This window comes from Phyllosticta citribraziliensis (assembly GCF_038025025.1).
Source record: "Phyllosticta citribraziliensis strain CPC 17464 chromosome Unknown J3D65scaffold_4, whole genome shotgun sequence".
NCBI lineage: Eukaryota > Fungi > Ascomycota > Dothideomycetes > Botryosphaeriales > Phyllostictaceae > Phyllosticta > Phyllosticta citribraziliensis.
Window position 1 is genome coordinate 1,664,071 of NW_027117341.1, and position 10,875 is coordinate 1,674,945.

General features: G+C 58.5%; 5 protein-coding genes across 5 annotated transcripts; 4 read left to right on the forward strand and 1 right to left on the reverse strand.

The window, feature by feature from the left end:
* The first annotated feature begins 275 nt into the window (after positions 1-275).
* Positions 276-1,723, forward strand: J3D65DRAFT_298466 (uncharacterized protein). Its single transcript, XM_066795180.1, has 3 exons — positions 276-645; positions 693-1,037; positions 1,091-1,723. Exons 1-3 carry the CDS (start codon positions 538-540, stop codon positions 1,394-1,396), a joined length of 759 nt encoding a protein of 252 aa, XP_066657081.1. The 5' UTR covers positions 276-537; the 3' UTR covers positions 1,397-1,723.
* On the forward strand, positions 1,583-4,113 carry J3D65DRAFT_298476 (uncharacterized protein). Its single transcript, XM_066795181.1, has 2 exons — positions 1,583-1,845; positions 2,005-4,113. Exons 1-2 carry the CDS (start codon positions 1,769-1,771, stop codon positions 4,010-4,012), a joined length of 2,085 nt encoding a protein of 694 aa, XP_066657082.1. The 5' UTR covers positions 1,583-1,768; the 3' UTR covers positions 4,013-4,113.
* An 886-nt stretch (positions 4,114-4,999) lies between these two features.
* Positions 5,000-7,142, reverse strand: J3D65DRAFT_619883 (CobW/HypB/UreG, nucleotide-binding domain-containing protein). The gene is made up of 5 exons (XM_066799805.1): positions 6,851-7,142; positions 6,604-6,687; positions 6,538-6,549; positions 5,886-6,481; positions 5,000-5,809 (listed from the first exon to the last, which is right to left on the reverse strand). Exons 1-5 carry the CDS (start codon positions 6,996-6,998, stop codon positions 5,456-5,458), a joined length of 1,194 nt encoding a protein of 397 aa, XP_066657083.1. The 5' UTR covers positions 6,999-7,142; the 3' UTR covers positions 5,000-5,455.
* Positions 7,143-7,389: 247 nt separating this feature from the next.
* On the forward strand, positions 7,390-8,155 carry J3D65DRAFT_645203 (uncharacterized protein; the record flags this gene model as incomplete). The annotated part of the gene is made up of 3 exons (XM_066802197.1): positions 7,390-7,485; positions 7,551-7,934; positions 8,000-8,155. The coding sequence occupies 3 exons, from the start codon at positions 7,390-7,392 to the stop codon at positions 8,153-8,155; spliced, it is 636 nt and encodes a 211-aa protein (XP_066657084.1).
* An 889-nt stretch (positions 8,156-9,044) lies between these two features.
* On the forward strand, positions 9,045-10,474 carry J3D65DRAFT_619892 (uncharacterized protein). The gene is made up of 2 exons (XM_066799806.1): positions 9,045-10,175; positions 10,237-10,474. The coding sequence occupies exons 1-2, from the start codon at positions 9,455-9,457 to the stop codon at positions 10,257-10,259; spliced, it is 744 nt and encodes a 247-aa protein (XP_066657085.1). The 5' UTR covers positions 9,045-9,454; the 3' UTR covers positions 10,260-10,474.
* The last annotated feature ends 401 nt before the right edge of the window (positions 10,475-10,875 follow it).

Consider the following 10,875-nt stretch of genomic DNA (forward strand, 5'->3'; position numbering starts at 1 on the left):
CGGACAGTTGCTGTCCTCGTGCTTGAAGCTGTTGTTGACATGTACCATCATCCTTGCCCTCACAGGCTAAATGACGGCGGAGCTGTCGCAATCTTGCCTGAGCTCGGGAGTGCTCAAGTCCTTCTCGGGTTTCGCAAAACTGGCTGCTCGTTCATGAGAGCTGGCTGCTTTCGAGAAACACCTCAACGGCCAACTATGCGGGAGATTAACGGCGACGCAGATCATCCAGTGTCGCAGCCATGCGTCCCAACTCGTATTCCCAAAAGCAAGTTGTCGCCCGATATTGCCTTCTCATTATCAAAAGGAGGGGTATTTGGACCGAGAAGTTAACGACCCGGCACGTTTTAGCTTCCCGCTAACCGAAAAGCCTCTCGTGTGAGCTGCCTGCGCTGGTTGGTGAGAATTCCCAAAGAAGATGAGCCTGGGGAAAGACGGCAAGGATGGAGATCCGGTGGTGTCCTTTGCTCTATGCTTAAAGAGCCGTCTGCGCCAAAGGGCCATTAACTTGGTACGGCTGAAAATCAACACCATCAAATCATGAAATCTCTCACATCGTCCTTCGCCTGCGTCTTGCTGCTTGGTGCGGCGGCTGCTCAAGAGATCAAGTTCTGCGGGTCGTCGTTGTTGCCCTACCAGGAAGTGACGGTAAGAAATCCAACAGATTAGGAGAATTTTCTGACACTACTAAACAGTACACCTGTGTTGACGACTATTTGCTCTGCCCAGTCATTGCTGGCTTCAAATACAAGCGATGTGGTGACTCGTGCTATTCCGACTTGCAGTACAACTGCACGGATGACAAGATTCTTGCGGAGCTTCCACAACTGGATAAATCTTTTCAAGTGGCCGTCTTGCGCAAGGACTTTGAATTCCTGGACGGCCAGATCATCAACGCAGTGGAATCAAAATTTGTCGTCGGCCAGAAGCCAAATGTGTATTGTCCCTCTCCGCCTCTTCCGAGTTGCAACGACCTGAAGAACATTACCGTCTTTTCCGGGACACAACCCGGTGCTCTTTCTTCCAAGCGCGCCTCTTTGGTGAGTATTTCCAGAATTCATTTGCAGCGACTCAAGTGGTTGACTGGTTCCAGGATACCATAGTCCCAGGAGGGCAGCAAGGAGTGATTGAACAGTCTGGTCTGTTTGGATACTCGATACCACACAGCGCCTTCATCCCTGCTGGCGAGTACAACGGACCTGGGGTGTTCAGGGCATACAAGGACGGCGAATTTATCTTTACTGGAGGAAAAGGATGGCGTGCGTGTCTAGTGGACGACAAAGGCTCTCTTGAGATTTTCCAGGAGATTGACGGCTACCAGCCGAAAGGATTGTGCATCGACATCAAGTTGGTCACGAAAGATCCAGGCGTCCCGGGGCCGTACGCCTGGTCGTACTGAAGCTGAACAAGGATATCAAGGGGCTGCGGATTGGGATGAGCTCAAATCAATTTCTGCTTACATGTCGAGTGGGGCAAAGGGCTGCGGAGGAGTGGGGAAGCGATGATTTTGTGAACCGGAGCTGCGACCAGTTGTTGAGTTCACAGGAGGATAATGGCAGGACAGATTGCACAGCTGAAGCGCCAGGCAGACTCGGTGATGACGTCTTTCCGTGCGGGCGGCGCCAGCGGCCGGGCTTCGTACGGGCGGGACATGGAGTCAGCACCGCAGGGCAGGGCATGTAGAGGCGCGGGGACAAGGGCGCCGTCAAGTGGACCGAAATTGAAGCCGTGATCTGCCTGGAGTGGAGTGGAGTTGCAGAGGACGGACCACATGCAGAGAACGTGGACTGGACACTTTGGCGCTTTCTCGGATGCGGTAAGGTGTGGGCCAAGGAGTACGCAACAGCAGTAGGCACCTCTAGTCTCACCCGGAGGCCGCCATCCCAAGCCGCATCTCTACCACCACCCATCCCAAAAAAAACAATCCCGCCTTATCGGTCCGCCCACGCATGGAGTTTGCCTCTGTCGCTTGCAATCTTTGCTGATTCCCCTCCTCCACCGCTGCAGTCCGCTCCCGTCCTCCATCGCGCCCCGCTGGCTGCTGTCACGGAGGATGAACCCCACCAGCACCGAGCATTCCACCCGCCGGTCTTCCTCCCAGCTAACATCCGACTCCTCATTGCGTCCGCGGAACAAGCGCCTCCTGTCCGGCCTCGACGAGGAGGACGAATTCGCCGTCCGCAGCCTCGAAGGCAGCCGCAACGCTTCTCCTTTCTCCCCCCGCTCCATCTCCCCCATACCGAGCCCAGGTCCCTCGAGGACTGGCTCATCCCTGGCCGCTCAACGAGCGGGATACTCAGGCACGACCTCAGCTGCCCGCGGCCAGAGCCCCGCTGGCTTTGCGCAAGATCCATTGTCGTCGCTGTCTGGGTCATGGAGCACGTTACAGGGCTTCGCTTCCAGCCTGCTCGGGAGCGCCGCTGGAGGGGCCGAGTCACCAAGAAGGAGAAGGCCCTTGGATTCCACGTCCAACCGCACGACTACATCCAGCGTACCGCCCGAATGGGGGCCGCGTGCTGAAAACAAGATCGGAGAAGGGTATGAGGATCGGGCTAGCCTTGTCAGGGCAATGAAGAGGAGGGACCTCCTGCAAGCCAACGGCCACCTGAATATGGATGCCACAGGAAGATTCAAGCGTAGAAACTCTGACGAACGAATATCGTCATCCGCGCCGCCGACGGAGCACGATGATCGAGAGGCCCTGGCTTACATTCACCGAGTCCGCCCCGAAGACACCCTGGCCGGAATCACAATCAAATACAACTGCGACGCCGCAATGGTACGGAAAGCCAATCGCATGTGGCCGAATGACACTGTGCAATCACGGCGACACCTTGTCATTCCAGTCGATGCCTGCGGCGTCAAGGGCAAACCGGTGCCTGCCCCAGAGCCTCCCACACCACAACCGCAGCAGCAACCGCAGCAGCAGTCCAACGTAGAGGACGACCTTCTCCTTCCAACACCCAAAAGCGAATACCCAACCATTCACAGCACTAGCCTTCCCACCAACGGCTGGCATGGCCCTGCTTCCGTTTCCTCCTCCAACCTCAACCAATCCGGTTCCCAGGCCAACAACGCAGAACCGCCATGGCGCCACGAAGCCTGGGTACAATTTCCAAACAGCGACACGCCCGTGGAGATTGCACGTCTACACCGCCGCGATCTGGGCTTCTTTCCACCGGCACGGCGAAAGTCCCTCACCTACAGCGACACGACGCAGAGCGTTGGCGGTAGCACCGGCGGGCCGTCCCACACCCACACGCCATCGGCATCACTAGACCTCCAGCGCAGCGAGACTGCCACATCGACGACGTCCAGCGGCTCTCGAATCACATCACAGCAGCGCCACACCCGCACGCCATCCATCTCACAATCCTTCAAACTCGACGGCCCGGGGGGTGTGGGCACTTTTAATAGAAATGTCCGCAAGCCGGGCCCGGCACAAGACGGGCTCAACAAGCTCTTTGGCCAGCACCTCCCGAGCCTCGCGCCGCCGGCGGGCAAGGACTACTTTGGCACTTGGAACCCGGCCACGCTCGAGGGCACGGCCGGCGCAGCAGGGCCCGGCGAAGGCATCTCGGGCGCCGCGACGCCGGTCGTGGGCGTGGGCGGCGTGGGCGGCAGCACCAGCGGCACCGGCTTCGACCTGGAGCAGGTGGGCGGCGCCATCGAGGGCTGGATGCGCAAAGTCGCGACCAAGGCCTCGAGCCTGGTGCCGCCGGCCGGCAGCATTCCGACAGTCAAATCGCCCGGTCTTGGGGCTACGAGAAGCCCTGGGGCCAGGGGTGGCGGTGCCAGTGGTGGTGGCGGCGGCGCAAACATGGCTATGGGCATGGGCGGCGACATTAATGACTTGATTGAATTGACGGATTCCTTTGAAATCGGCGACGACGACGACGATGAGGCGGGCAGGGGGCGCGCGGCCAGTGGGCGAGCGGGCGGCTCGGCGCATTTGAGGAGGAGGGAGGGCAGAAGCGGGAGCGGGACGCCGGCGAAGAGCACGAAGGGCGAATGAGCGATCGCTACCCATGCTGTTGTCGGGTCTGTGTCGCGAAAGATCTTTGCGTGTTTGACTGCAGGCGATGGATGGGTTTGGCATCATAGCAGCGCAGCGCAGCATGCCAGCAGCGGACAGACGGACTGGAGACGACGACGGGGAACTTGAAGCCATCTATCACGACTCGACGCGAGAATCGATATCGACTACCCAGGCATAATGAACTTGTTGTTTGTCCTGTCCCACTGGAGGTGTGCATGGCTTCCATTCAGATCAATCCATACCAGTTTGCTCCCTACCTTCCTGTTCTGGCTGGCTGGCTGGCTGGCTCTTTTTCGTCGTCCGTTTCGGTCGTCTTCTCAAGTCTTCTCATCTACGTGCTTTGTGTCAGGGGTAGGTAGGTACCGCATCTTTCACGCCACCCGCCTACCTTGCTTTACCAGGACGGAAACGGCACCGTATCCAGCATGTCAGCGTCACGACATCGTCGGCTCTGGCCACCCAGGCGCTCTGTCTCTCGCAGCACACAGGTGGTAGAGGCGGCGGTGCTGTCTCCCCACAAGCACCTACCAAACACCCGCCCGCCGTCTGTCCACGCCCCGACCGTCGTCCTGCATGAAGCGCACGGTAGAAGAGCGGGCAAGCAAGACTGCACATATATGCTTCTGCTGGCCCCACCCCTCGTCGATTTCTCCTCGCCTCGCCGCTGCCTGGGCGAGATGAGCGTGTGCGGTATTGTGGGACGCGCTACTTTTCGTCGTCTCGCCACCGACGCGCCCACCCAGGCGGCCAGCCAGCTCTGTCTTCTACATGCGGCCTCGTGCTGCTGCTTCTGTTGCTGCGGGGATGGTCCTGTTTTTATCTGTTGGTGTTGGGGTCATGTCATTGCTTGCTAGGATATCACTCTGGATCGTTGGTTGGTTTGCTGGACTCGACTCCCTGCCCTGGCATATTTCCTTTTTTTTTTTTTTTTTTTTTTTTCCACGCGTGTGCGTATGGGCGTGTATGGGCATCTTTTCTCTCCTGTCTACCTACTCATCTCGCACTGCGCTACTGTAGGTCGGCACCTTTCTCTTCTTCTTTCTCGGCGTTGTTGCGTGTCCACCACCCGGCGTGCATTTACTTGTTTTCCACAATTTAGCCCTCAATCTCATCTAGGACGGAGAAAGTGGTGGATGGATGGATAGATGCGATGATGCAAATGTTGGATTTGACGTTTCCATGTCAGTGCGTGCGTGATTGCTGTACAAACATACATAGTGTACTCGAGTGCTGCCGACGCGAGTCCTGCTCTGATCTCTTTTGCTCCGTCGCCTTTTTGTTTTTCATTCAACGCCGCTTACAATGCGTGCACCGCCTCGTGCCGTCTTCCGCCCATGCGCCGGCCATCGAACCACAACTCCGCTCGCCTACAACGACGACATGCTCCAGCATTTCCCCCACCGTCAACCCCACTTGCACTTACACCCCCAACGCCCGCCTCAAACTGCACCCAAACACTTCAGCGTCAACGCCCCGCCCAATCAGCACAATCTTGCCGCCGCTCTGGCTCGCCGGCGCAGCGTCGCCAGGACTGTCCTTGGCGTCCAGGATCTCAAACACCTCGCGCACGCCCTGGATCAGTTTGAGCGGAGCGGAGGGATCGGCCATGGGCACGCGGCCCTTGGTGCGGTGGATTTCGAATTTGGGCGATGGGCCGTCGTCAGCGGCGGCTGGCAGCGTCTCGTCCCAGAGGACGGAGCGCAGCCAGGCGTCAAGGGCGTCGAGGCCGGCGGCGGAGAGCGGCGGGATGGGGATGCTGATTGTGGCGATTGTCTAAGAAGTGGTTAGGTTGGGTTGCCGTCATTCTGGGCTGCGTCATGTCGTTGACGCGGGGAAAAGGGGGGCGTACAGGGTCGAGATGGCTGTGGCCTTTGGCCGCAAAGTCGAGTTCCTCTGCGCCGACGGCGTCGTACGCGTGCAGGTCGAGCAGCACGCCTTCGAGCTGCGGCACCTGGCTGTGGTTGGTGACGTGCACCTTTGCCAGGGCGTTGATGGCGCGGATGCGCGCCTCGACGTCGGCCAGCTCCTGCGGCGTGACGAGGTCGCTCTTGTTGATGACGACGACGTCGGCGTGCGAGATTTGCAAATGCGCGGTGGTGAGTTCGGGTCCGTCGTGGTCGTGGTCATCCGCCGCCGCCGCGGGCCGCTCCTCCAAGCTCTTGAGGATGTTTTTGGCGTCGACCAGCGTGACGATGCCGTCGAGGTAGATGGAGCTGCCCAGCCCCTCGTCGACCCAAAACAGCGGCGCAATGTTGCCCGGGTCGGCGAGGCCCGTCGTCTCGAGTAGGACGTAGTCAAAGGCGCCGCGGCGCTCCATGAGCGACTCAATGGCCGTCACGCCGGCGTCTTTGACGGTGCAGCACAGACAGCCGTTGGCCAGGTCCAGCCATTCTTGCACCTGAGAACCCTCTTTCGAGACGGTCAGGGCCTTTTCAATGTCGGCAGCTGGGGAGGTGGTGGTCAGTCGGATCCAGCAGGGGCCAGGGGCAGGAGGGCTTTACAGTCTCCGAATTCTGCGCAGAGTCAGTGGGATTTGGCTTGGCGGCGCCTGAAGGGGGTTTACAAGCCATTGAGGATGACGGCAATCTTCTTGCCGTGTCGCTCGTTGAGGATGTAATTCAACAGCGTCGTCTTGCCGGCGCCGAGATAGCCTGGGCAGACGTCAGTGTTGGAGGGAGCAGCGGTGCGGAAATTGGAAGCGGGGAACGGGTGGTGGGTAGCCCCGACGGCCGATTGATTGCAAAGCCGCGCGACTAGTGGTGTAGCAGACGGGAGATGGGCGCCAGAAAGATGCACAGTGCCCGAGCTGCGTACCGGTGACAATGGTGATGGGGACTTTGACAAGGGACAGGTCCTGGACGTCGGTGGAGAGTGTCTCGTCGGAGCCGGGGGTGATGGGGGCTGCGGAGGGGTCGGCGGCGTCGACCAGCAGCGGGGGAGCTTCGTCGTCGTCGATGTCCATTTTTGCAGGGCGGGGATGAGCGGGTGGAGGTCGAGGTCGAGGTGGAGGTCTGGTGGGTGATGTCGATGGCTCAAGCTGTCCTGCCGGCAGCGGAACAGTGCCGAGAAATTCCTTATCGATAGACTAATTCCGGGAATTTGATTGGCGCGCGGGCCGCTTGGTGCCATGACGCGCGTAGCACCTGAAACGGGACGCGCCCCAGATTGCACTGGGTGACTGGGTGCACTTGACACTGACTCCCTCTGTCAGGTCAAGTCCACGTCCTGAGGCCAACTGGACCATTTTCAATTCCTGTCCTTGCTCCTCACCTCACCTCACCTCACCCCGTCACTCGTTTGCCGACCAACTTCTCCCTTCTCCATCCAATCCACCACCAACTACCACATTCGCCATGCCTTCGCCAATCGTCAACGCCACCCTCCAAGCAGCACTGCTGTCCTCCATCTCCAACATCCTCGCCCAAATCATTGATGCGTACAAGGGCAACGTATGCCGCCCTGTCGCTCCTCCCACCCGCCAGCACACCAGCTAATCCTCTCCGCTCGACAACAGCGGCCCTTTGCCTTCAACATTGTCGAATTCCTGCGCTTCGTCGTCCTGACCTTCATCACCGCTCCGCCCAACTACCATTGGCAAGGCTTCCTCGAGCGCACCTTTCCCGCCTATGCGCCCTCGGGCAAGGCCTCTTACAAGGCCACCGAGCTGGCCGACCGCGACGTCGAGGCCGGCGAGTCCAAGACCTCCCTCGACGATGGCGGCTACGTCTACGCCGACGACGAAAAGGACAAGCCCAAGCTCAACTGGAAAAACACCATGACCAAGTGGTTCATCGACTGCATCACCATGGGCGCCATCATGAACACGGTCGCCTTCTTGGTCCTCATGGGCGTCATGAAGGGCCAGTCGAGCGCGCAAATCGGCAACAACATCCGCAGCGTGAGTCCCCTCCCTCGCTTCTTTACCACCATTTCTGGAATCCTCCCTGACCTGATGCTCGACAGGAGACCATCCCCATCATCGTCGCCGGCTACAAGGTCTGGCCCTTTGCCTCCATCATCAACTTCACCCTCATCCCCGTCGAGCGCCGCATCGTCTTCCTCAGTGCCATCGGCCTTTGCTGGGGCATTTACATGTCGCTCGTCGCCGCGCGCGTCTAATCTTTGCTCCTCCGCCTTATTCCCCCTCCTTCCGCAACTCTCCAAACTCTTTTCTACCCTTCGCCAAAAAATAACCGGACCCAGTCCGCTGGAACCATTCTGCCTGCCCTTCCTCTCTCCCGCCAGCTGATGCCAAACTTGGCATCCTTCCCGCGACAGGAGCTGCTGCTTTGCCGGTAGCGTCATTTTTTTGCGATTAGACTTTGGCGCTTTAGAACCTTAAATTCTGGGGCCCCCGTTCGGTCGGCGGCCGTGTATAGTAGGTTCGGCCCGACCTGCCTGTTCTGTTTTTGACACGACCACTGCCGCAACTTACCGGACACTTTGTGCTCCCCCTTTTCCGAATTCCTTCGCTTTTGTGCGAAACGGGTCTCTGCGCCCTTATCTTTTCGTTTGGTCTTTTTGGGTTGACGGCGTTTGGTACGACTACGGTAGACGGAACGATTCTCATCAATAACAACAACAACGGTCCTACTTCGCTTCAGCGCCGCGGAGCGGACGAACATCCGATGCGACGGACTGACTGGTCTAAGCAGCAGATCAGGGTCTTTTTTGACAGGCGGTATTTTTGGTTCACCACCCACCACAGAGCCGGGTCGCGTATTACCGCATCCGGCAAGGGCAAGGGCGAGGGACTGCAATTGTTCTTGGATTCCTTTTGAGCAGGATGTGAGGGACGCGAGCGAACAAGCAAGCAAGCGAGAGAGCGGAGCACTTCTGCTGCCTGACTGATTTGGTACATAGAACGCCACGCCACGCCACGCAACGCAGCGCGTCTTTTTTTCTGTTGAACGGCCATGGCCATGGTTGTTGCGGCGCAAGAAGCGAGAGCCTGCAATGTCAATCAATACGCATTGAATTGAACCCGGTTCGGAACGGTGTCGATTGCCTGCCTGCCTGCCTGCCTGCCTGTCTGCCTGCATTCATCTGCGGAACTACATCTGTGCGATCTTCACATCACGGCCAAGCGCAACGCGACGCGACACTGACAAAAACACTAACAAAGCCCGAAAAAAAGAAAGAAAGAAGAAAAAATGAAACGAAAAATCTCGTTGATCTTCTTCTTCCCCGCAGCACCTCGCCCACCACTTCTGGGTCCCGGCGTAGGTGGCCGACCGCCTGCTCATCACCAGCCATCGCCACCGCATCGTCAGCACATCTGTACATCTGCACATCTGCCGCGCGAACGGCTGATCAAGGTGATCTGCCCGCCGCGTTGGGGAATATGGATCTCCTGGATTCAGTTTCCCCGGATCGCGGCAGGCAGTGGTCTGCTAAGGAGACGTGATGTGATGACTGATGAGCTGGCAGATGGGGGGCGCAGGGGGTGATCGTCACCGCGATGATGTCACGGTTGCTGAAGCGGCGCTTCATTGCGTGATCGTACCCGACGTGCTTCTCTTACTTGCGAATTCACTTTTCACTTTTTCTCGATGCCATTCGCATGCCGATGTTGGGGCCGTTGGTGTTTGGCACTCCCTCACCTTTGCCGTGTGCGCTGTCGGTCGCTGCTCGATTCTTTTCAGTCAGACGCTGGAGCCTTTGCCATTTGTCCAACGCATTCTTTCTCTTTGGGGCATTTGCCGTGGCCGATGCGGTGGAGGATTTGGCAGGGAGGCGCCGAGAGGACAGAGGCTTGTTGTCAAAGGCTGGCACACATCTCGAATGGTCCGCAGGCGCATGCCGTCAGGACGGAGGATGGCTCTCCGTGCTCCAAGCAGGTATTCGCCTGGATGTTTGCCGATTTTGAACTTACGGGTATGTTGTTTCTCACTCTCTCTTTCTCCTCATGTCGTCCTTCCGATGAAACGGTGTCTACCCACACGAGAACTTTCTTCGCCGTGTCCGCGACGGCTTTTGGCAAAGGCTCCGAGGCGAAAGCCAAGACTGCAGCAAATCTCGATGCGCGGTGCGAACCAGCGATCTTGCAACGGCATCTGTGCCCGCATTGCGTCAGCCTTTCTCAGCCTCGCGCAGCCTTGCAGCCTTGGCCTGACTGTGGCGGATCAGGTGGGATTAGCTGTGGGAAGAGGATGAGCGTCTTCAAGGGAGGCAGTGAGGGAGGGAGGGAGGGCACCGACATCAGTGTGCAACAGAGCGTTGATCTGCAGACGTGTTTGCGGTTGAGCTTTTGGTGAGTGTCGGAGAGGACGGTGGCGAGATTGTCGTGGGTTGTGTTGTCGCTTTTGGAGGAACTGTGAGAGAGGATTGCTCCACAGTTTGCGTTCGAAATGCGGCGAGAGGTGGAGGGGATCGGGGAGGCTGAGGTGGAGTTGGAGTTCCGTTGGACAAGGTGTGCGACAAGCAGTTGAAGGTGATTGTGTGCTGCCTGGATCTGGCAGGTGCCAGGTGCTCAGTCAGAAACATGCAGCTGCCGAGCGACCATGGACGTCCATCTCTTTTTCCAGTTGGGTGGCATGCGACGAGGCGTACGCCCTCCGCAAAAGTGCTGACCGCCATGCAGCTGCATCCCGTCAGTCACCTACCTTACCTCACCTTGCTCTTCTTCGGACTTGTTGCCCGAGCACCTTTCGCGAATGACGGTGGCCTGAACACGGCATCTTGACAACCTCTACTTTGGCAGGCCTCGAGGAAACACCCATCGCCGACCGCCAATTTTCACCCAGAGCGCAGCCGCGACGCTTGACGATTTCCCATGCTTAGACATGTTCACGACAGGGTTTCACAATCTTCGAGATTACGAAAGCTCAGCGCCGTCG